This window comes from Suncus etruscus, chromosome 2 (assembly GCF_024139225.1).
Source record: "Suncus etruscus isolate mSunEtr1 chromosome 2, mSunEtr1.pri.cur, whole genome shotgun sequence".
Lineage (NCBI taxonomy): Eukaryota > Metazoa > Chordata > Mammalia > Eulipotyphla > Soricidae > Suncus > Suncus etruscus.
In genome coordinates this window covers 113,572,674-113,597,467 of record NC_064849.1, presented here as the reverse complement: position 1 = coordinate 113,597,467, position 24,794 = coordinate 113,572,674, and the positions used below count along the sequence as shown (strand labels likewise).

The following is a 24,794-nucleotide window of genomic DNA, read 5'->3' as shown; positions in this document are numbered from 1 at the left end:
CAGTAGAAACAGAGATTATCTAATTCCTCATGAAGCACCAAACCTTGTTCCAGCCTAAGAATCCCCTGGCTTTCTGAAAAAATATGATCAGGGACTGGTTCCTGCTCCAAACATGTAATCTATGCATGGCTCAGGTGCAATCAGACATTTGACAGGATTGGACATTCTGTGCAGGATGGTGTAAATTTTTGCCAGCATCTCCAGGCATACAGCCTATCCACACACTTGCCTACTACTCCAGGTTTCTGTATTTGCTTCGTTTACACACTAAACAAAAAAGGAGTGCAGTCACAAATAGATTTTATTTATACGATTGATAACAAATAAAATAAAATACCATGATCTACACTGTTCTCATGTTTTTATTGATCCAATTGATGTACTTCTGTGAGAGTAGAGTATAGATGCCTGGTCCCTTAGGGTTTCCGCATTTCCCTTCCAAGCCAAAGGCAGTGATGCCTCTGAAAATATCATCACATATCAGAGGGCTTCCAGAATCACCCTGGGAAGACAAGAGTGGCATTAGTATTTCACATGTCCTCTAAATGGATGCAAATAGTACCACTGAAAATGAATGTTTCAAACATCAAAATGATTGTGAATACTTTAAAACAAGGTTATTTGATTCATTTATTTTTTTGATTAAATCTTTTATTTATTTAACCAACTTTATTACATACATGATTGTGTTTGGGTTTCAGTCATGTAAAGAACACCACCCATCACCAGTGCAACATTCCCATCACCAATGTCCCAAATCTCCCTCCTCCCAACCCGACCACCACCGGTACTCTAGACAGGCTTTCCATTTCTCTCATACATTCTCATTATTAGGACAGTTCAGAATGTAGTTATTTCTCTAACTAAACTCATCCCTGTTGTGTGGTGAGCTTCATGAGGTGAGCTGTAACTTCTAGCTCTTTTCTCTTTTGTGTCTGAAAGTTATTATTGCAAGAATGTCTTTCATTTTTCTTAACACCCATAGATGAGTGAGACCATTCTGCATTTCTCTCTCTCTGACTTATTTCACTCAACATAGTAGATTCCATGTACATCCATGTATAGGAAAATTTCATGACTTCATCTCTCCTGACAGTTGCATAATATTCCATTGTGTATATGTACCACAGTTTCTTTAGCCATTCATCTGTTGAAGGGTATCTTGGCTGTTTCCAGAGTCTTGCTATGGTAAATAGTGCTGCAATGAATATGGTGTAAGGAAGGGATTTTTGTATTGTATTTTTGTGTTCCTAGGGTATATTCCTAGGAGTGGTATAGCTGGGTCATATGTGAGCTTGATTTCCAGTTTTTGGAGGAATCTCCATATTGCTTTCCATAAGGGTTGAACTAGATGGCATTCCCACCAGTAGTGGATGAGTTCCTTTTTCTCCACATCCCTGCCAACACTGCTTGTTCTCATTCTTTGTGATGTGTGCCAATCTCTGGGGTGTGAGGTGGTACCTCATAGTTGTTTTGATTTGCATCTCCCTGATGATTAGTGATGTGGAGCATTTTTTCATGTGTCTTTTGGCCATTTGTATTTCTTCTTTGTCAAAGTGTCTGTCCATTTCTTCTCCCCATTTTTTGATGGGATTAGATGTTTTTCTCTTGTAAATTTCTGTCAGTTCCTTGTATATTTTGGAAATTAGCCCCTTATCTGGGTATTGGGTGAATAGTTTCTCCCACTCAGTGGTGGCTCTTGTATCCTGGGCACTATTTCTTTTGAGGTTCAGAAGCTTCTCAGTTTAATATATTCCCATCTGTTAATCTCTGCTTTCACTTGCTTGGAGAGTGCAGTTTCCTCCTTGAAGATGCCTTTAGTCTCAATGTCCTGTAGTGTTTTACCTATGTGTTGTTCTATATATCTTATGGTTTCAGGTCTGATATCGAGGTCTTTCATCCATTTATATTTTACCTTCGTACATGATGTTAGCTGGGGGTCTAAGTTCAACTTTTTGGAAGTGGGTAGCCAGTTGTGCCAACACCACTTGTTTGAAGAGGCTTTCTTTGCTCCATTTAGGATTTCTTGCCCCTTTATCAAAAATTAGGTGATTGTATGTCTGGGGAACATTTTCTGAGTATTCAAGCCTATTCCACTGATCTGAGTGTCTGTCTTTATTCCAATACCATGCTGTTTGATAACTATTGCTTCTTAGTACAGTTTAAAGTTGGGGAAAGTAATTCCTCCCATATTTTTCCCCCAATGATTGCTTTAGCTATTTGAGGGTGTTTATTGTTCTAAATTAATTTCAAAAGTGTCTGATCCACTTCTTTGAAGAATGTCATGGGTATCTTTAGAGGGATTGCATTAAATCTGTACAATACTTTGGGGAGTATTGCCATTTCAATAATGTTAATCCTGCCAATCCATGAGCAGGGTATGTGCTTCTATTTCCGCATGTCCTCTCTTATTTCTTGGAGCAGAGTTTTATAGTTTTCTTTGTATAGGTCCTTCACATTTTTAGTCAAGTTGATTCCAAGATATTTGAGTTTGTGTGGCATTATTGTGAATGGGATTCATTTATTATTATTTCATTTTTTTTTTTTTTTGGTTTTTGGGCCACACCCGGTAACGCTCAGGGTTTACTCCTGGCTATGTGCTCAGAAGTTGCTCCTGGCTTGGGGGACCATATGGGACACCGGGGGATCGAACTGCGGTCCGTCCAAGGCTAGCGCAGGCAAGGCAGGCACCTTACCTTTAGCGCCACCGCCGGACCCTATTATTATTTCATTATCTACTACTTTTGAGGTGATATCTCTGCTTTAGAAAGGAAGTCTTCCTATTTATTGGTCACTTTCTCAAGTGGCTTACTTACTTGAGGGTCAGAATAATTAAATGCTGATGGAATATGAATGCAAAGAACAAAAATTTTATTTTCAAGTTTCTCCAGTAGATAATTGTCTTCCTAAAGGCACAGAATCAGGACAGCTTTTTCTTGCTCTCCAGTGGGGACTTTGCTTTCCCATGTCTCCTTTGAACATAGGGACTAAGATGGAGGCTTCAGGAAGTCCAGGATAACAATACCTGTAAATTAACTGGCTCCATGGCAGAGTGATGCCACTTAGTTGTAAGTTGCAGCATTATTCTTCATTCTCAGAGCATCTTATATTTCCTAATGGGATTCTAGAATCATCACATTTACATGTCTATAAGGTATGGGGCCAGGATTGATTTGCTCACTGCAGTGATCCTTCAGAAATCTGATCTTACTGGAAGCACACATTGATATGCTCCTGAAGCCAATTTTGGCCTTGAAAGGGGAGAGCTCCAACTGTTGGGCTGGAACTGGGCCTGTGGAGGGAGGCATCTGCAGAACTGACACATGCCTGCACCACCATCATATTCCTAAGGACTTCCCAGACAGTGAGGTGAACACTCCAGCCTTACTGGAGCTCCAGGAGGGAATGCAGTTACAAATCACACCCTGTATTTTCCTGGAGATTTTTCTAGGGTTGGAGCTCTGTTCTCGGAAGTTGTGGGTTCTAGTCCAGGAGTGTGAGTTAGCCAATGACACACAGTTCAGAGCCCTGGCATGATCAAGAATTTTGAGGAATTTGGTATGGTGGGAAAAGGGTAGTGAAGGCTCTAAAGGATCCATAATTAGTGTTCCTGCATGTTACCATAGTTTTGATTTACATATGTTAATATGAAAAATGTTCCTTAGCTTCTGATTATAATATCAAAAGACATAACAATAAACTTGAAACTTGCTATTTTTTTATGAACACACTTTAATTGAGCACATTATTTAACTAGTTAATTTGGGGGGAGGCAGGTCTCCCAAGAGTGCTCAGGAGGCCTGGGGACCCCTTCTGTCTACTGCGATACTCAGCCATCTGGGCCAATGGTTCAATGCAAGGGTCTCAAAAATGGTTCTGATTGGGCTCTGTGTTGCTGGAATTATCTAGGTCATTTCTTTAGTGCTCAAGGGGCCATCAGAGTCATACCCAGCAGTTGCCTAGAGGAATTATGGGGTTCTGGGGATCAAACCAGAGGGAGCTATTTGCAAGACATGCATCATAACCTCTTTAATATCTCTTTGGTCCCCTTTTTAAAAAATTACTAGGAATTGGGACCAGAGTGATAACACATGGAGATACATTGTGTACACTTGCCTTGCACAAAACTGGCTGGAGTTCGATCCCTGGCATTCCATTTGGTCCCCTAAACAATGCCAAGAGTTATGTCTGAGTGCAGAGCAATTCAGAAGCAACCATTGAAAACTGCTGGCTGTGGCCCCCCCCAAACAAACAAAAAGCACTAGGACTTGGGGCCAAAGAGATTATATAGCAGGTAAGGTGTGTGTCTTGTAACAACTGTTCTGGGTGCCAGCACCCCATAAGGTCCTTGAGTTGGTCAGAAGTGATTCTCTGAGTAAATAACTAAGAGTAAGTTATGAACACAACTAGTTGTGATACCAAACCAAAAATCAGTAGGACTGTGTAAAGCCAATGTTATGGCATTTTCTTTATTTTTATAACTTACTGATAGAAAGCTAACAGGTAGGTCCTATTTCACTTACTTTGCATGAATCTCTTCTTCCATTGAGGTTTCCAGCACAGATCATGTTTAGCCCAATTAGAGGATTGTAGTTATAATGCTTTGGATTATTGCAAATTTTTCTGTCTATGACTGTGATATTGACTTCTCTTAGAGTGTTGGAGGACATAGAGGACTTTTCATGAGTACTTCCCCATCCTGCAACTCGACACATTGTGTTTGGCTTCACATCTTTCCCTCTTTTTGGCAGAGGAAGGAGATTCACATTTTTATTAAGTGTTGCACTTTTGTTCAGCTGTAGGAAATAAGCATAAAGAATTAACAGAACAAGCTAAGTAAAGTCACATTTAAAATTAAACTCTAGTCCAACTCTCAGAGTCCTTTTCACGTAGTCATGATATGTAGTTACAGAGGTGACCAGGTAAGTGACCATATTTTAAGATATACTATAATTGATTGGTGTCAATCAAATGACTGAAAGGACACAATCCAAGGTGGGTACCTGTAGAAGTTGAAGATCACCTTCATGTGTGATAGAATCATAGCATGAATAGGGGATCCATTTCTCAATGTATCTTATCTGTCTTTCTGGTTCACTTTTGTTCTGTGCATGAGCTCCAAGGATGACCTGGGTTCTTTTGTTTCTAAAAAGAAGCAAATTGCTGTTAACTGGAATTGTTCTCAGAAGGAATTGGAACTCACTACAGGCAGATCATGGAAAGTTTCATGGAAAGCCAGCATGGGAAAGAAAAACATTGTACACTTTTTCTTTATTTTGTGTCTTGGCATCAAATCCAGGCCTCATACATGGAAACAATGCACTCTATCACTGAGATATACCCTGATTCATAAAACATATACTTTAAAGACTAAGAAATAGGTGGATTTTGTTTGTTTGCTTGGGGTTGCTCCTTGCTCTAAGATCAGCCCAGCAATTACTCGTGGTGGAGTTTGGGGGAGACCATATGAGGTGCAGAGATCAAGCCCAGGTTGACTGATTTCAAAAGCAAGTGCCCTGCCCATTGTACTATTGCTTTGATTTCTCAAGAAATAAGGTGATTTAAAATACATGGTTGCTATTATCATTGTCATCATCATCAACTCTATGTAACAAGTTAAGCCACTCTCCTGTGCATGTTTGTGTTTCTTGAATACCTGAAGGTCTCCTCAGAGGCCTAGGAAGTGCACCCCCCAAAAACTGCATTCTGAAGCTGCCCAGCGACTGAATGAGTACAGTCTGGCTGTGGGGTCGCCAACCAATAGCAGAGCTCTCTGGCCTGTGAAACTCCGCCCTGCTGTGCCTTTGATCACTCTGAGGACTTCAAGGGAAATATCTCCTGTGCCTGTTTGTATTTCTTGAATACCTGAAGGTCTCCTCAGAGGCTTAGGGAGCATACCCCCCCCAAACTGCATTCTGAAGCTGCCCAGTGACTGAGTGAGTACATTCTGGCTGTGGGGGTTCTCAACCAATAAGCTGAGCCCTCTGGCGTGCAGAGGCTCCGCCCTGCTGTGCCTTTGATCACTCTGAGGACTTCAATAGAAATTTTTCCTGTGCCTGTCTGTGTTTCTTGAATACCTGAAGCTCTCCTCAGAGGTCTAGGGAGCACACCCCCAAGAAACTGTCAACTAGAGGCAGCAGAAGAGCACAGCCATGCTTCGCTTCGCAGCCGCGCACTCTTTCTAACCAATGAACCCACCACAACACGCAGGAAAAACCACACTACTAGTGTGACAATGGGGAAACCTCACAGGCAAACACCATTCACAGAGAAAAAAGATGATAGCTTGGATGACCTAAAAATTTCCAACCATCTGATTAACCTCTCCAATAAGGAACTTAAAATAGCAATATGGAAGATGTTTGTAGAACTCAAAGAAAGCATAGATTGATCTGAACAGAACAAAAAGACAGAAATCAGAAAACTCCAAACTGAAATAACAGATCTGAAAAACATGATAGCTCAACTGAAAACCTCAGTGGATGGACTCAACAGCAGAGTAACAGCAGGTGAGGAGAGAATTGGAGTACTGGAAAATGAGATGCAGAGAAATTCAACACAGCAGAAGAAATTGGAAAAGAACCTTAAGACAAATGATCAGGCAATGGAAAAAGTACTCAAGGAATGCGAACAGATGAAAATAGAAGTCTTTGATAAACTCAACAGAAACAACATAAGAATCATTGGAGTCCCAGAGACCCAGGTAGGAGATCACCAGGAAGAGTCAACTATCAAAGACATCATCAAAGAGATACTCACAGAGTTAAAGACTACATGCAATCAAATCCTGCATGCCTGAAGAGTACCAGCTAAAAGAGACCCAAACAAAAACACCCCAAGACATATCCTCGTTACAATGACAAATCCCACAGATAGAGATAGAATACTGAAAGCAGCGAGATAAAAAAAATTACATTCAAAGGAGCATCCCTAATACTTACAGCAGACATGTCACAAGAAACTCTCAAGGCCAGAAGACAGTGGTGGGATATTGTGACAAGACTGAATGAAATGAATGCCTCACCGAGAATACTGCACCAAGCCTGACTCATATTCATGTTTGAAGGAAGGATACATAGCTTCATGGATAAAAAAAATAGCTCAGAAATTTCACAGATGAAAAATCAGCCTTAAAGGAAAAACTGACAGGTCTACTTTAAGACAAGAGAGACCAACAAACACAGCAAACTTATCTACAAAGATGACGTTAAATCCTAAGAAATCATTTCCCTCAATGTCAATGAACTAAATTCACCAATTAAAAGACACAGAGTGAATGGTATCTGATCACCTGAGGTCTAAGTTGATTCCACATGACATATTTTCAAGGTAGGAGATATCCCTGTTTTGTAAACAACTATGAGTTCCCATCTCTAGTAGACAAGAGCTCTTTTTTTTTATATGTAAGATTTCCCCTTTATTTGGTGTGCCTTTGCAGGGGGAAGTGGTGCTACATTATAATGTCTGTGTATTTGTGGGTGGACAGAGGGGATAACAGAAACAGGTCACATACCCAAAAGCGAGGAAAAGAAAAAAAAAAAAAAAGGAAATAAAAATGTATGCGCTCACAAATGTATATGTAGGACAAACATTTAAAAAATAAATTAATTAATTAAAAAAAATAAAAAAATTAAAAAAAAATTTAAGGTGAGTTAGTGAGGTTTTTTAAGGGACCAAAGTGGTGCAAAAGACTACCTTACATTTGGGGGAGAGTAGGTAAAGAGGTGGTGTATTACCAGTCTTATGCCTATGTTGGAGGTACAGTTTTTCCCATTGTCTTTTGGGTGTTTCCTGTGGTGTGTGGGTTCCCAGGCATCTTCCTATCCCACCCCCTGACCTTCTTCAGATTGGTAAAAATTTGTGGCAGGGAGGTCTTGGAAGAGTTCTTGCGTTGGGGATACTTTTGGACCTAGATCCGGTTTCGAGAAACAGTCCACGTTAGGGGGAGTTGGTAGGGAAGGCCGCACAGCATGAGTCCGCAGGGAGTTGGCTGTCTTTTCTTGCAGGAGACGAGGTGTGGGTTTGACTGGGTGTCCCCTCGCCTGGGTGCTGGGTACTGTTTCGTTGGGTAGGAGGTCGGCCTTGATGCCTAATAGATTAAGGATTGAGGGTGAAGAGTTTTAATATGGTGGGAGATCTGGATGGAATTGAGGGGTGAAGGGATAGTTGGATTTCCAGAGGGGAGACAGGGGAAGGTATATGGGAGGGGTATGCAGTGAGAGGAAAGAGAAAATACCTTAGAAAGAAAAGGAGAAGAGAAAGGGGAAAAAGTAAAGAGAGGAATAGAATTAAAAAAAAAAAAAGTAGTGAGAAGAGAGGGGAGAATAGCAAGGGAATGCTGGTTAGGTTGAATGTGTTCGAAGAATAGAGCCTGTAGTTTAAGTCTGTACATCACAGGCACTGCTTCGGTGGTCTGAATGGTCACTTGCTTCAATTCCTAAAAGAAGGAATAACCTAGAGATAAAGTATATGTTAGAGAGTTTTCTCGTGGCCCTCTCGTAGTGCATGCTATGTATGGTATCTCGTGTGGTATCCCGAGTTGCCATCTTAGTTTGTCCGCCCTTTGTATCCAAGGGTGCCTGTGGACAGAAAAGCTGAGAGGTTATTTAAAATATAGTAAGATAAAGGCATTAAAACATAGTGCTATGGTATGCTGCCATTGCAGTCGTGATTTCCCTTGGTGTTCTATACTTGTGTTCCTGTATACGAACTCTAAGGGATTATTGTGGGCCTTTGTTTTGGAAGTCTGATTACTTACCTGTTCTCTTAATGCTGTTGTTTCTGTTGTTGCTGCTTTCTTTGTGGTATAATGTGTTGTCAAGTGTTTGTGTTGCTCCTTTTTCATGAATTTTGGACACTGCTCCCACGTATATGTTGAGTATTACAGTGTTCGAAGTTTCTACCCTGTTAAACCCTGTTATTTGATTGTTAGGTATTAGTTGTGTTTAAACTATATGTTCTAGGTGTTTCAGAATAGTGCCACCATTCTGTGTTTATCTTTTGTCTTCTGACTTACTTCGTTTAACATAACATGATCTAAGTCCATCCATGTTGCTGCAAAGTCTGTGATTGTATCGTTTCTGACTGCCATGTAATATTCCATTGTGTATATGTACCACATCTTAATGATCCATTCATCTGTTGTTGGACATCAGATACCATTCATCCAGCCTTGAACCCTGGATCCCAGACATAGAAACGGCACAGTTCCTCACAACAGTGGCAAGAAACAAATCCCAGCCGGGACTGCCTTAATACTGCGGGGTCAACAACAAGGGCCAACTCTAACATGATTTCCTGACAATGAGGAAAATCTGAACATCCTGACCTCAGAGCAGATTAACCTACCTTACCAGCTAACGACAAGACACAACCAGAAGTCTCGGCACCCTTTGGTAGGTCCAAAAGCCAAGATCGTGATTTATAGTTGACTGGCTGCTAGAACTACGACCAGACGGTATACATCTTGGGACCAAAAAAAAAAAAAAAAAAGCCCTAGTTTAGGGTTTGAACTATGACCTGCACAATAACCAGGATCCCCAGTCCCAAAGGTCCGGCAGAGAAAATTGTAACCGAACAGGGCTTTTGGAAGCACAAAGAAAGATGCTATCCTAGGTGCCACCCTAGGATCAGGGCAGAGACCAAGATCACCAACCACAGAAGATGGTTTAAAATGATACGGAGGTAACAGAACCTCTAGAACCACAAAGATTGACTTCATCATAAGTCCCACCTCAGGAGCTGTGCAGATACTGAGACCTCTAAACACAGAACAGAAGTCTTCCACACACCAAAAAAAAAAAAAAAAAAAAACCACCACCGGGAGAGTAAAGGCTCCTGAGCAAAGTCTAGTGTTGATCCCATGACAGTATGCTCCAAGGACGGAGAAACCCCATATCTCTTAGGCCAAGTGAATTCCTTTTCGAATGACCCCAATATTTACTGTGCCAGGGCAGGAGGGAAAAAATAAAAATACAAAAAGCACAAAACCTTGGTTATTATCTATATATTTTTTACCTCCATTTATTATTGTTGTTATTATTTTTATTCACCTATCTATTTTGGTCGATTTCTCTGTTTGGGAGTGATTATTGAAACTGTCCCCAACCATACTTATATTTTCTCTTCCTTTCTTTTCTTTCGTTATGTGCTATGCCATGTTTCTCATTTCAAGACCATGGTGTGTTTTTTTTTGTTTGTTTGTTTTTGCTTGTTTTGCTTTTTGTTGTTTGTTTGCCTGTTTTTTTTTTTTTTTGTGGTGCTTATCGATACAGCTCAAGCCCTCACTAGATATTTGACACTTCTTTTGGTACTGGTGGAGTGTTTCACCTTCTTTTTCTCCATCTCTCAAATCGATGATGAGAGCCTCTAGAAGGATTCCGCCCAGTTTCGGGGTATTAGATCCTTACCCCAGTTTATTACTTTTCTCTTTTTCAAACAAAACCACGCAACTTGAACTAGCTAGTCCTGCCTCCAGTTAGAGGGGGAACTAAGGGAGGCATCAAGACCAAACAGGTGCAAGACTACTAAGTTGTGGGTTAGATAAAGAGGGGACCACATATTCAAGCCGACCTGGGATGAGGGAAGAGGAAATGGGAGGTAGGACAGAAATGGAGGTGTAGGGAGGACAATTTGGTGATGGGAATCCCCCCTGATTTTATGTAAATATGTACCTAAAATATTATTGTCAACACTATGTAAACCATTATGATCAAAATAAAAATTAAAAAAAAAAAAGACACAGAGTGGAAAAATGGGTCAAAAAGATGAATCCAACCTTCTGCTGCCTATAAGAAACACACCTGAATAATCAGAACAAACATAGACTCAAAATCAAAGGCTGGAGGAAAATCATCCAAGCAAACAACACCCTCAAAAAAGCTGGGGTGGCCATATTAATATCTGATGACACCAACTTTATACTCAGAAAAGTGGTAAGGGACAAATATGGACACTATGTACTAATCAAGGAATATGTGCAACAGGAAGAAATCAGACTATTAAACATATATGCACCCAATGAGAGACCAGCAAATTATCTACTACAGTTATTGACAAATCTGGAAGAAGACATCAATAATAACACAACAATTGTGGGAGACCTCAACATGGCTCTGTCAACACTTGATAGGTCAACCAGACTGAAACCCAACAAAAACATACTAGTCCTGAAAAGAGTAATGGAAGAAAGAGGACTAGTAGATATAATAGGACACTCCACCCCAAAAAACCTGGATACACATTCTTCTCCAATGTACCTGGGTCATTCTCCAGGATAGACTACATGCTGACACATAAAACATACCTCCATAAAATCAAGAGGATAGAAATCTTGCGGCCAACTTTGCTGACCACAAGGCTCTGAAATTAGATGTGAACTACAAAGCCACACAGAAGAAAAACTTTAACAATTGGAAATTAAACAGTGTACTACTGAACAACCAGTAGGTCTGAGATGAAATCAAAGAGCAAATCAAAACTTTCCTGAAAACAAATGATAATGAAGACACAAACTGCCAGAATTTACAGGACACAGCAAAAGCAGTCCTGAGAGGAAAATTTATAGCTTTACAAGCATACATCAGGAAGGAAGAAGGGGCATACCTGAATAACTTAATGATGCAGCTCATAAAATTAGAAAATGACCAACAAAAGGAACCAAAAATAGGGAGACAGAAGGAAATAACAAAGTTGAAAGCAGAAATCAATGAAGTGAAAACCCAAAAAATAATCCGAAAGATCAACGAAAGCAGAAGTTGGTTCTTTGAAATAATAAACAAGATTGATAGACCATTGGCAAAACTCACAAAGAAAGAGAGAAACCTGATAACCTGTATTAAAAATGAAAAGGGGGAGATCACAACAGATATTGCAGAGATCCAAAGGGTAATCAGAGACTATTTTGAGACACTTTATGCTACTAAACATGAGAACCTAGAAGAAATGGAAAAATTCTTGGACACTTATAACCTTTCACATTTAAGTAAGGAAGATGTAGCATATCTAAACACCCCATCACTACTAGGGAAATTGAAACTGTAATCAAACATCTGCCTAAAAAGAAAAGCCCAGGCCCAGATGGATTTCCTAATGAACTTTTTTAAATCTTTCAAGAGGAGTTACTACCAATCCTAGCCAGGCTCTTCCATGAAATTGAAAAAACGGGAACACTCCCAAATAGCTTTTATGAAGCCAACATCACCTTGATACCAAAACCAGACAGAGATGCTGCCAAAAAAGAAAATTACAGACCAATATCCCTGATGAATGCAGATGCAAAGATCTTCAACAAAATTCTGGCAAATAGGATCCAATGCATCATCATGAAGATTATACACTATGACCAAGTAGGTTTCATCCCAGGAATGCGAGGATGGTTTAACATTTGTAAATCTATCAACATCATACACAACATCAACAACAAAAAAAAATAAAAATCACATGATCATATCAATACATGCAGAGAAACCATTTGATAAGGTCTAACACCCATTCTTGATCAAAACTCTCAGCAAGATGGAAATAAAAGGAACCTTTCTCAATCTAGTTGAAGCCATCTACCACAAGCCAATGGCAAATATTATCCTCAATGGAGAAAAACTAAAAGCCTTTCCTCTAAATTCTGGTACAAGACAAGGCCGTCCTTTCTCACCACTCCTCTTCAACATAGTACTGGAAGTGCTTGCTATAGCAATCAGGCAAGAAAAAGATACCAAGGTAATCCAGATAGGAAAGGAAGAAATCAAGCTCTCACTGTTTTGCACATGACATGATGCTCTACTTAGAAAACCCTAAAGACTCTACCAAAAAGCTTCTAGAAACAATAGACTTATATAGCAAGGTGGCAGGCTACAAAATTAACACACAGAAATCAATGCCCTTTTTATACATCAATAATGATAGGGAAGCGATGGACTTCAAGAAGGCAATCCCATTCACATTAGTGTCACACAAACTCAAATACCTTGGAATCAACTTGACCAAAGATGTGAAGGACCTATACAAAGAAAACTATAAAGCCCTGCTCCCAGAAATAAGAGAGGACACAACCGGAAATGGAAATACATACCCTGCTCATGTATTGGCAGGATTAACATAATTAAAATGGCAATACTAAAAAAAATAAATAAAAAATGGCAATACTCCCCAAAGCATTATACAGATTTAATGCAATCCCTCTAAAGACACCCATGACATTCTTCTAAGAAGTGGATCAAACACTTATGAAGTTCATCTGGAACAATAAACACTCCTAGGAAAAAGGAAAATAGGAGGCATTATTTTCCCCATCTTTAAACTGTACTGCAAAACAATAGTTATCAAAACAGCATGGTATTGGTATAAAGACAGACCCTCTGATCAGTGGAATAGGCTTGAGTTCTCATACAATGTTCCCCAGACATACAATCATCTAATTTTTGACAAAGGAGCAAGAAATCCTAAGTGGAGCAGGGAAAACCTTTTCAACAAGTGGTGGTGCAGAACTGGTTAGCCACTTGCAAAAAAGCAAACATAGACCCCCAGTTAACATCATGTACGAAGGTAAAATCCAAATGGATTAAAGACCTTTATATCAGACCTGATACCACAAGGTATATAGAACAACACGTTGGTAAAAGACTCCATGACATTGAGACTAAAGTCATCTTCCAAGAGGAAACTGCATTTTCAAAAGAAGTGTAAGCAGAGATCAACAGATAGGAATACATTAAGCTGAGAAGCTTCTGCACCTCAAAAGAAATAGTGCTCAGGATACAAAAGCCACCCACCGTGTGGGAGAAACTATTCACCCAACACCCATCAGATAAGGGGCTAATAGCCAAAATATACAGGGAACTGACAGAACTTTACAAGAAAAAAAATTTAATCCCATCAAAAAATGGGGAGAATAAATGAATAGCCACTTTGATAAAAAAAAATACAAATGGTCAATAGGCACATGAAAAAATGCTCCTTATCACTAATTATCAGGGAGATGCAAATCAAAACAATGATGATGTACCATCTCACACCACAGAGATTGGCGCACATCACAAAGAATGAGAAAAATCAGTGCTGGTGGGGATGTGGAGAGAAAGGAACTCTTATCCATTGCTGGTGGGAATACCGTCTAGTCCAACCTCTATGGAAAGCGATATAGAGATTTCTCCAAAATCTGGAAATTGAGCTTCCATTTGACCCAGCTAGTCCACTCCTAGGAATATACCGTAAGAACACAAGAATACAATACAAAAACCCCTTCCTCACACCCATATTTATTGCAGCACTATTCACAATAGCCAGGCTCTGGAAACAACCAAGATGCCCTTCAACAGATGAATGGCTAAAAAAACTGTTGTACATATACACAATAGAATATTAAGCAGCCGTCAGGAGAGATGAAGTCATGAAATTTTCCTATACATGGATGTACATGGAATCTATCATGCTGAGTGAAATAAGTCAGAGAGAGAGACACACACACACAGAATAGTTTCACTCATCTATGGGTTTTTAGAAAAGTAAAAGTCATTTTTGCAACAATCCTCAGAGACAATGAGAGGAGGGCTGGAACTTCCAGCTCACTTCATGAAGCTCACCACAAAGAGTGGTGAGTGCAATTATAGAAATAACTACACAGAGAACTACCATAATCATGCAAATGAATGAGGAAACTGGAAACCCTGTCTGGAGTATAGGTGGGGGTGGGGTGGGATGGAGGGAGATTTGGGATATTGGTGGTGGAAATGTTGCACTGGTGAAGGGGGGGTGTTCCTTACATGACTGAAACCTAATCAAGATCATATTTGTAATCAAGATGTTCAAATAAAAAAAAGAAAAAAAAGCTAAGCCATATTTTTAAAAAATAAATCTTTAGACTTTCCTGAGAGGTAAAAAAAAAGTCTGAGAATATGTTGCGCTGCACCCTCAATATCTTCCTTTGCTGTGATAGAGAATTTGGTCACCTACAAGTAAATAATAGATTAGAGATAGAAGCTAAAGAAAATAGTTATGTAGTAAAGCATTGCAACATTTCTCTAAATAGAGCACTTAATCTATTAAATTGTATATTAATAAATCACAATTAATTTATCTATAAATTAATCACAACCACTCTATTAATTACAAATAATAGGTCTATCTATTAATGAATTACATGGGGAAACTTTTAGAACTAGATGGGCAGTGGTGAATTCTATTTGCCTGGCATTGAGTAAATGCTAGAAAATGATGTCCTAAAGGAGCACCCAGGCTTTTCATTGTTTTACTGCATGCTAAAAGTTTATTTTGATTAATAAACAAAACAAAACAAAACAAAAAATAATAAAAAAGCAATACCCTCTGATGTACTAATCACTAAATTTATTTTTTATTCATAACCTAGAATGAACCCTATCAACCAGCCAACAAGATATTTACATTGTGGGACTGGAGAGATAGCATGGAGGTAAGGCATTTGCCTTTCATGCAGAAGGACAGTGGCTCAAATCCTGGCTGTACATGGATGTACATGGAATTTATTATGCTGAGTGAAGTAAGTCAGAGAGAGAGAGAGAGAGAGAGAGAGAGAAAGACGCAGAATGGTCTCACTCATCTATGAGTTTTAAAAAAAATGAAAGTCATTCTTGCAATAACAACTTTCAGACACGAAAGGAAAAGAGCTGGAAGTTACAGCTCACCTCATGAAGCTCACCACAAACAGAGATGAATTTAGTTAAAAAAATAACTACATTTTGAACTATCCTAATAATGAGAATGTACGAGTGAAATAGAAAGCCTGTCTAGAGTACAGGCGGGGGTTGGGTGGAGAGGAAGGAGATTTGGGACATTGGTGATGGGTATGTTGCACTGGTGATTGGTGGTGTTCTTTACATGACTGAAACCCAAACACAATCATGTATGTAATAAAGTTGTTTAAATAAAATAATTAAAAAAGCAATAATATCTAATGTACTAATCACTAAATTTATTTTTTATTCACAACCTAGAATGAATCCTACCAACCAGCCAACAAGATATTTACATTGTGGGACTGGAGAGATAGCATGGAGGTAAGGCATTTGCCTTTCATGCAGAAGGACAGTGGCTCAAATCCTGGCATCCCATATGGTCCCCAGTGCCTGCCAAGGGCGATTTCTGAGCGTAGAGCCAGGAGTAACCCTTGAGCACTGTCGGGTGTGACCCAAAAACCAAAAAAAAAGATATTTACATTGCCATATCTCCATCTTACCAGCTAATGTCAATCGCTCTTAAGAAGGTGCAACAGAGTCAGAGAGATAAAACAGCAATTAAGTTACTTGCCTTGTATACAGTGGGCCAGGGTTTGACCTACACTACCACTTATGGTCCCCTGAATATTTCCAGGAATGAGTCCTGAGCATAGAGCAGGAATAAAACCTGAACACTGTGGCCCCAAAACTAACAAAAAGAAGAATATAAAAGAAAAGCAACAGTCCTTGTAGCACAGATTACTGTCTTACAAATCTGCCCTCTCCATCAGGTAGCCTTTCACCACCTCTGCCTATTAAGAATAAAAAATATATCAATGTGATTGAGAAACTAAACCTGCAGTATTTTTTATTCTAATTTTTGTAGTGGCATGTCAAATTATGTAGCCATTATGACTGTGGATTTCTAGCTAACTGGACAGTTGTGCACAGAAGGTTGATTCAGGAGCAAAGCAAATATCAGACCTGATTGGCTTGAAGTAGTGTTTGATAGAGTTAAAAGAGGCTAATGGTGAAAGAAAAGGGAAGCAAGAAGGCATTCAAACATGCTCTCCTCACTGAAAAGTACAGTTTTACTGTTCAAAACAGGGATAGTTTTATTTACTCAACCCTTGGTGAGTTTTATCTGGGCATTAATTCAAGACCAGAGAAAAAATGTAGGCTTGGGTCTGGTACCATGGGATAGGGTATTGTATCATAATGAGGAATTTCTATATTTCTAGAGGGGGAGGATCATCAGAAGACTCTCTAAGAAGCTCTCTCCTTAGTGTGGATTGCTGATTTGAAAACTCCTGAGAAATATTTCACCAGTAGGCCCTCTGGGAAGTTTTACACCACCCTCTCCCGAGTGGATGGCTAAACAAAATTCCTGAGAAATATCTTACAATGAAATTTTCGTGTTATGGTACTGACATTTTGCTTCCTTTATAACAAACATCTAACTGACCTGCAGATGATTCTCCCTTCTGCGGTGTGTGTTATAATAAAACCTTTTTATTTCTGAACCTAAGGAATTTTACAGGCAAATATGGCTTTGCTTAAATTTCTCTTTACCTGGAAAGTCTCAGCACCAAAATAAAGACACTTAGAAACAACTTTTTTCCTCTGTCTTTAAAATGTCCTTGCAATTTCTGCTTCATGGGAGATCTCTAAAAGGACCTGAGTACTTGTTAACTTTTACCTCAGAATTTACATGGAAAAAGATTTGGCCAGGATGTAGATTTGAGCTGTTGAACTTTTTACCAGAAAAAGAATTACATATATTTTTAGATATAGTTTGTCTCCTTTATTTTGACCTTTCAACAAGGAAACTTTCCCCTTAGAAATAGGAACTTGATAGAGAAATTCCACTATTTTACATCTGAGGCTAGCCTGCCAGAAACTGCTTTGAGATGTCTAAATTTAACCTTCAATTTAGGACTTTTACTTAACATTAGGTCTATTCAGGTCTTCAACCACCCTTGCCAGGTGAATTGTTTTACTGTTAATCTGTGTTTTGCAATTGTGAGCATTCTTTTCAGACTTGTGACTGGTAAAAAATACCTCATATACCCCTGGTACCCTCATATAAAAATTTAGATGTTCTCCCTCATAGATTTGTGTGGTCTCTCATTTCTTCACAGTTTTCTGTACGCTGTTCATGTCACCCACTTTCCTTGAGGAAACTAAAATATATGATTCTAACACAACCGGACCCAAAAGCTAGTCCCTGGTAATAGGGGAGGTTATCATCCCTGGACCTGCTATAACAGTACAAAGGGGCTAAGACAAAACTGCATAAATGGGGAGCCACAGCAGGAGACTAGGAGTAAATCATGAAAAGTAGAACCAAAAAAGGAAACAAGATTGGAGGTGCCATGGTTGGAGGAAGGGTAAAATGTCCAAGAACTTATGGAAGTTCATTGAGGATTCCCCATTGGGCTGGTTCTTTGAGGTCTGGTCTGATTTAACCTTCCTGTTGTGATAATGCAAGCTCTCAAACACTTAAATTTTGTAAAGACTCATGGGCCTCCCATGAATTTTGAGGCACTTATAATAAACTTTTTTTTCCAAGTTAGTATGTGTCCAGAAACACTTTTTAAAACTCAAGCACTCACATAGTACAATGAGCAGCAGTCAACACCCAGTTCTCATGGATCAAAGCTCCACCACAAATTCCTTTATTGCTTAATTTAATTAGAACCATGTAGGGTCTTGAGTGAGGAGTGACTTCTTTGCCACCAATGATTTGGCCACAAAAACCCATTTCAAAGGAAAAGACAAATTATGTCAGTGAGCACCCCTTAGAGCTCTGCTTGAAGCCATATTTCAAAGACCAAACATACTTTGCCATTTTGGAGAGGATGCATGGGTAAGAAAATTATCAGACCACAAAACCATCACAGCAAATAAACTCAGGATTCAGGGCTTGCAAAGATCAGAGAACCATGTGTTTGTATGTACCAGCAGCAATGATCATAGAGGGGATGTGATGTGATGTGATGATAATAATTTATGTACACTCCCACTCATTCTGGCTTAGTTTTGCTCTGGGGAAGTAGAGGCATCTATAGAACTTGGATACTGCCCTTTATAATTCTATTTTTGTCAAGTTTTCAATCTAATATTGATAACTTTTAGCTGTGACCTTTCCAGAGTTGAGACATTTATTTATTTATCTCCTATGTGGTCCATAATATTATTTGGGATGTGGGATGTGGGAGATTACCTGGGACACCCTAAAGTTGCTTGAGTATTTCCAGGGCCACATCTGTTGTTACTCAGAGACCATATGCAAGGGCATGGATTAAACCAGTAATTACTATATACCACGCAAGTGTCTTAGTCCTTGTAATATCTCACTGGTCTCTCTAAGAACTTTTACTATTTACTTTTACCATTTACTAAGGCTGAATACCATCTACTATCACTTCATTGTCCAGATTAAAACTTTCTGGTTTAGCACACCCCAGAAAGCTCATTTTTACTCATTAACTCTTTCTCCCACCCAACCATCAGTAACCCACATTACTCTTTTTAACTTCACTACTGCACAATCCTAATCACAGATCAAAGCTGTGCTTTGGATCTAAAAAAACTCGAACTATTTCAAAAGACATAAAATGGACACGCAAGTCTTTTGAATATTTTATGTGATTTTTCTCTGACAGCTATATGTCATATTAAATATTCTCTTATACAGTGACGATTCTAACCACTTTTTTTTATCTTTTCTTCTCTTTGTGAGCTGTTCAATAAGGAATTTTGGTGAAAGAGTCCCCAGTTTAATGCTTATGATTGTACCATGTCATGGGGATTGTTGGACTTGTTCTTATGGCCCCCATATGGGCTGATAACACCAAGTGGCATTGTTCCTTGTTTGCATAGGCACATTAAAATGGGAAAATACTATACATATACATAAGATCTTATCTAATAGAGATTGGAACACACAAATCTTGTAGTGCAACGGGACCTTACACACTGAACATTGACATAAGGACCTGGCACAGGCCTCAGAAGAATGGGCATTCTCCATTCACCCCTGAACCAAGGAAGCAATCCACGAAACATCCAAGTTTGTGTATAACATCACCTGGAAGCAATCCTCTACCAGGGAAGACCCTACCACTGCTCTGACATCGACCTGCTCAAAAGAGACTTCCCTTAACACTGAGAAAATTTAACAACAACAACGACCTGCTTACATGACAGGGAACTCTGCATTGCCCTTTAATTGTGAGGTGAAACTAGAGGACGCTCCACATCCTGACTTCAATGTAGGATATGCAGATTCCAGGATCTTTAATACAGAAACATGATACCAACAACAGAGACTGTGTGAAAAATAAAAGTGTGATGGCACTACAGACAATGTCTTGGATTGAACAAACTAGCTTGCCTGGAGCCTAGAGTTGGTCTTATGCCAGAAAACTTCAGGGGTAGGGTCTCCTTATATTTAGGCCAATTTAGGACATTTCCATGTCCCTCATATTTTGGTGGGCCTATGCAAATAACAATTGCCACTCTAACACCATTTTTATTGTGCTCCTTTGACTCTAATCCTTAAAAAAAACACTTAAACTTTTTAGGTTAATTTAAACTAATATGCATGTGCATGGAAATGTAAAAAAACACTATGCCTTTAATGTTTAAGGAGTTACATAAATTTTATGGCTTTAGATTGCTTTGTGTGCTGCTAAGAAATAATATAATGTATTACAATCTGGGGACTTGAGGGACGAAGTAATTGTACATGGGTTCCATTTTATTTATCTTAATGTTTTTTGGCTGAAAGTTCAATGTTAAGATATCAGCAAGGGGACTTCTTCTGAGAATTCTGTTTATGGGTGATTGTCCTTCCACTGTAACTTTACCTTGTCCTCTTTCTTTGCATCTTTGTTCTCATAATGAAAAATAAAAAATTTAAAAAAAGAAATTTTATCTTATCATAAAAAAAACTTTCTGGTTTAATCTGTGGTCCCTTTAATGAGGTAGTGATGAGAAGAGATATCATTCATTAGGTGAGAACTTTGTATTTAGTCAGTTTTCCTAAATGTCTCTTGAGGATCATAGATTCATTATTAGAGACCTATTGGTCATAAACACAAGGTTAAATAGCTACACAGAGTGCCTTTGTGATAAACTCTTTGCTCTCCACCTTTCTATCCCAGCTCTCTTGACCACTTGCTGTGACTCATAGTCCCTTAAATAGGGCAAAGATCCTGTAATTGTTAAAATGAGTCCACTGATCATTTCACAACAAGGTGTAAATTGTAGACATATAAGTATTTTTATAAAGTTTGAAGAGATTTAGAGGAAGCAGAAGAGTGTCACCACAAGGGCTCTTAGAAGAGCTCTCATAAGGGAGTTGGAAAGTGAAATTCTAGCAATAAAAAATGTTGGGCTGAAGAAATAGTTCAGGGTATTTGTCCTCTGCACTGTATGTGGTTCTCCAAATCTAGACTGGAGTGATCCCTGAATGCAGAGTTAGTAATAAGCCCTGAATACAGCAACCCTCTCCTCCTTCACAAATGAAATAAAAAATATTAGAAGCTAGAGAAATCAAGAAATCATAGCTCAATTTATTCACACCCCCCCCCCAGTGGGAGTATGTATAGATTGATCCTGAAGGGTTAACATATCTGCTGAGCTGCAATAACTATTATTTCAAAATTCTCTTTTTGGCATACTCTATGTTTGGTGATTGTCAATTTCAGAAAAATGTACACACCATACACATCATTCTCAATCAAGCACTCCTAGAAGAGTGTGGGTAGTACTAAGAACAATTAATAGTGAACAATTTTTGGTTTCCACCCAGAATGAAAAGAAATAAATCAGAATCTTTGGGGAAAGTGATATTAGTAGAATCCTTCAGATTGTTCCTGTTAAAAATGAAAGCACTTCCATAAGATTATTATCTCTGCCTGTTGTCCCACCTACTGCCTTCCAGTTGGGGACACTGTTGAGAGCCTAGTAAATAGTTTGGGAGCGAGGTGCTTAGAGTCTTTTGGGACAGTTTATTAGGTGGCTCCAGGTGTTTTTGTAGCTTGTAGTAGGTTGACAAAGGACTCTGCATCCAACCTTCTTACCCTTTTACCCTCCTGTCTGTGTGGATTATTTGCTGCAGATAAATATCACCAAGATCTCTTCCCCTTCCAAGAGGACAGGGGAATGGGAATCAATTTCTAATTCTGGGAGCTCTTTGAGTATCCATCGATAACCAGTCAAGGAGTAAATGGGACCCAACAGTTGTCATGTCATGTGTGAGGACTGGGAATACTGTTCCAGAGCATCAAATGTTGCTTTGCTGTGTCTGTTTCCTTGATTGCTCACAAGGAAACAAAGCAGAAAAAGAACAATCTGTTATTTCCTTTGAAGAAAAGCTCTGGCTGAAATTTTTTCTTCATCTCTGTTTTTTACCTTGGTAGATATTTTAACATGTTAAAGTCATACTAAAAAATGCTACATACCCACCCTTTGGTTCCAAATGTTTTGCAACATTAAAAATATAACATTATTCAAATTTTCTTCCTTCTTTTAATTTTATTTTAATTTTATTTTGAGGGAATACCCAGTAGTGCTCAGGGATCATTTCTGGCAGGGCTTGGGGGACAATTTGGAGTGTCAGGGATTGAATCCAGGTTGACTGAGTGCAAGCACCCTAGTCTGGCTTTGCCTTCCTCCTTATCTTGGATGCATGATAAAATAGAGAATTACCTTGAGAATTCCTAGAAGACCAATTGTTATATTAATCAATATTTATACCTCCAAGAATCAAGACTCTGGGGAAAACTCATGACTGCTGTACACTTGTTATTACCAGACTGAGAGTCCTCAATTCCTAGAATGTTTTGAAGGATAGTCTAGAACAATCCAGGACCCTTTACCTATCAGTTAGCAATGCCATGAGTTAGACAGCATACTAATGCATATGCATTACTAAAATCAAGACATGCTAACATGGTAAACCCCCTCTCCAATAGATTTAGAGTAGAATTACAGAGTACTTTGGTGGTTCTCAAAATTTAACTGGAGTATTCTCAATGTTTTCATGTACACAATGTTTTCAAATACACAAATATATAGATAAATAACAGTAAAAGTATGAAGCATTTATAATTTCTTATAGATGTCTAGGCTTTATTTGTTTTAATGGTCTCTAAAAATATCTATGCATTTTCCGCAATAAGACCAATGACCACCATTTCTTTCCAGAAAGGTATTAGTTTTTTCCTAACAAAATATTTTTGTTTAGTTGTCTTTATTATTTGTGCATAATTTAAATTATAAATTGGCAGCAATAAAAAGAAATTGATCTTTTGTAAAGAATTATAAAGAAGAAAAGTTTTATTCCTTGTCTACAATAAAGGCATACTTATAATCCAAGAAAGATGGTTAAGACTTGATAGGAGGAACTCTCCTCTTAGTATAGTTAGCTACTACTGTTAATAGTTCTTTGAAGGTTTACTTTCTTTTGCAAATGTCTATGATAGAAATCATAAGTATTACTTATTAATGATACTTATTACTTATTCATAATAAATCTTACTTATGATAGAAATATGTCTTACCTTGAGGAATTAACAGGAAAAAAGTAACAATGAGGAAAGAAGATACCAGAAATAGGCAGCGGTTCCTCATTGTGGCAGGCTTTCCCACATCAATTGAAAGACATATCTGCTTTAGTTGCTGATTGTCTATATATACTAAAGTAAAAAGGATGTGGTTTCTCTCTTTTCTTTTTTTTCTATTTTAAAATAAATGAAACACAACTTTGTGAGAATGGTGATTAGTGGCTCTTTACCAGAGAGCATGCTTTCCTTGTCTGGGACTACTGAGAGAGAGCATAGTAATCCCACAGAACAGTTGATGGCAGCTGAATTTGGTGCCACTAGGGCATAATTTATAAGAAAAGATTCTAAAATGTCTCAGTTGAGTCCCTAGGGTATCTAACTTCTAACTTCTACTTCAAAAATATCATTTTAAATTTCCACGCAGGGAACCCAGTTAGGACTTAAACTAGATTTAAAGTAAAATCCTGGGTCCAGAGCCATAATACCATGAATAGTGGCTTGCTTTGTATGCAGCCACCTGGGATAGATCCCTGGCATCCCATATGGTTCTCTGAGTCTACTAGGAGTGAATTCTACGTACAAAGTTTGAAGTAAGTCTGAGCACCAATGGGTCTGCTCCAAAATTATTTAAAAATGATTTCTAAAATAGGATCCCAAGAAAATTCTTCCCAAGTCATCTCTTGAGTTATGTAATGACAGGTCAAGAGCTAGTGGCAGAACAGGACTTAGTTATTTGTAAGCTCTTGCATGTTGATTTCCCCACTCTGTGGGGCATAGTTTATTATGATTTATCTGGTGTGGGGATAGAGGCAGGTACAAGTAAGCAGAGATGTCTGTATTCTGTATCCTGATTTGTGCTTCTGATGTTAGAATTTCTACAGCTTTAGAAACATAATTATTCCTTCTTTCCTTCCTTCACTCCCTCCTTCCCTCCCTCTCTCCTTTCTTTTTCCTTCCTCCCTCCCTCCCTCAATCCCTTTCTTCTCTTTTCTTCCTCCTTCACCCTTCCTTTCTTCCTTTCTTCTTTCCTTTCTTCTGTCCTTCCTTCCCCATGATATTCCTTTCTTCCTTCTTCCTTTCCTTCCTTCTTTTCCTTCCCTCCTTTCCTTTCTTTCTTTCTCATGCCTCCCTCCCTTCTTTCTTAATCCTTTCTCCCTCCCTCCATCCTTTCCTTCCTTCCTTCCTCCTTTCCTTCCTTCCTTCCTCCTTTCCTTCCTTCCTTCCTTCCTTCCTTCCTTCCTTCCTTCCTTCCTTCCTTCCTTCCTTCCTTCCTTCCTTCCTTCCTTCCTTCCTTCCTTCCTTCCTTCCTTCCTTCCTTCCTTCCTTCCTTCCTTCCTTCCTTCCTTCCTTTCTTTCTACCTATATTCCCGAAGAAAGGAAAGCAGGAATTAGACATTGCTATTTAATCTCAATATTGGATAATATCTCAGTGTAGGATCAGCCTCAGCCTAGAAAGAACTGTTGTGTATATTTTCTATAAGAATAACTCGAGCTCTTTTTTCAGAGCTGAGGATGTGGTCTTTATTTA

General features: G+C 38.8%; 1 protein-coding gene across 1 annotated transcript; it reads right to left on the bottom strand.

The window, feature by feature from the left end:
* Positions 1-343: 343 nt before the first annotated feature.
* On the bottom strand, positions 344-23,333 carry LOC126000947 (granzyme A-like). Its single transcript, XM_049768135.1, has 5 exons — positions 23,261-23,333; positions 18,305-18,446; positions 5,004-5,145; positions 4,524-4,796; positions 344-502 (listed from the first exon to the last, which is right to left on the bottom strand). The coding sequence occupies exons 1-5, from the start codon at positions 23,331-23,333 to the stop codon at positions 344-346; spliced, it is 789 nt and encodes a 262-aa protein (XP_049624092.1).
* Positions 23,334-24,794: the final 1,461 nt, after the last annotated feature.

What these genes read in the sequence shown, in the direction of transcription:
- LOC126000947 (XM_049768135.1), bottom strand. Translation starts at nt 23,333, where the DNA reads ATGAGGAACCGCTGCCTATTTCTGGTATCTTCTTTCCTCATTGTTACT. An exon ending in ACTGCTGCTCATTGTACTAT is followed by an intron (nt 5,146 to 18,304) that starts GTGAGTGCTTGA and finishes GCTTCTTTTTAG; the next exon opens with AAACAAAAGAACCCAGGTCA. An exon ending in GAAGAAGAGATTCATGCAAA is followed by an intron (nt 503 to 4,523) that starts GTAAGTGAAATA and finishes TTGTCTTCCCAG; the next exon opens with GGTGATTCTGGAAGCCCTCT.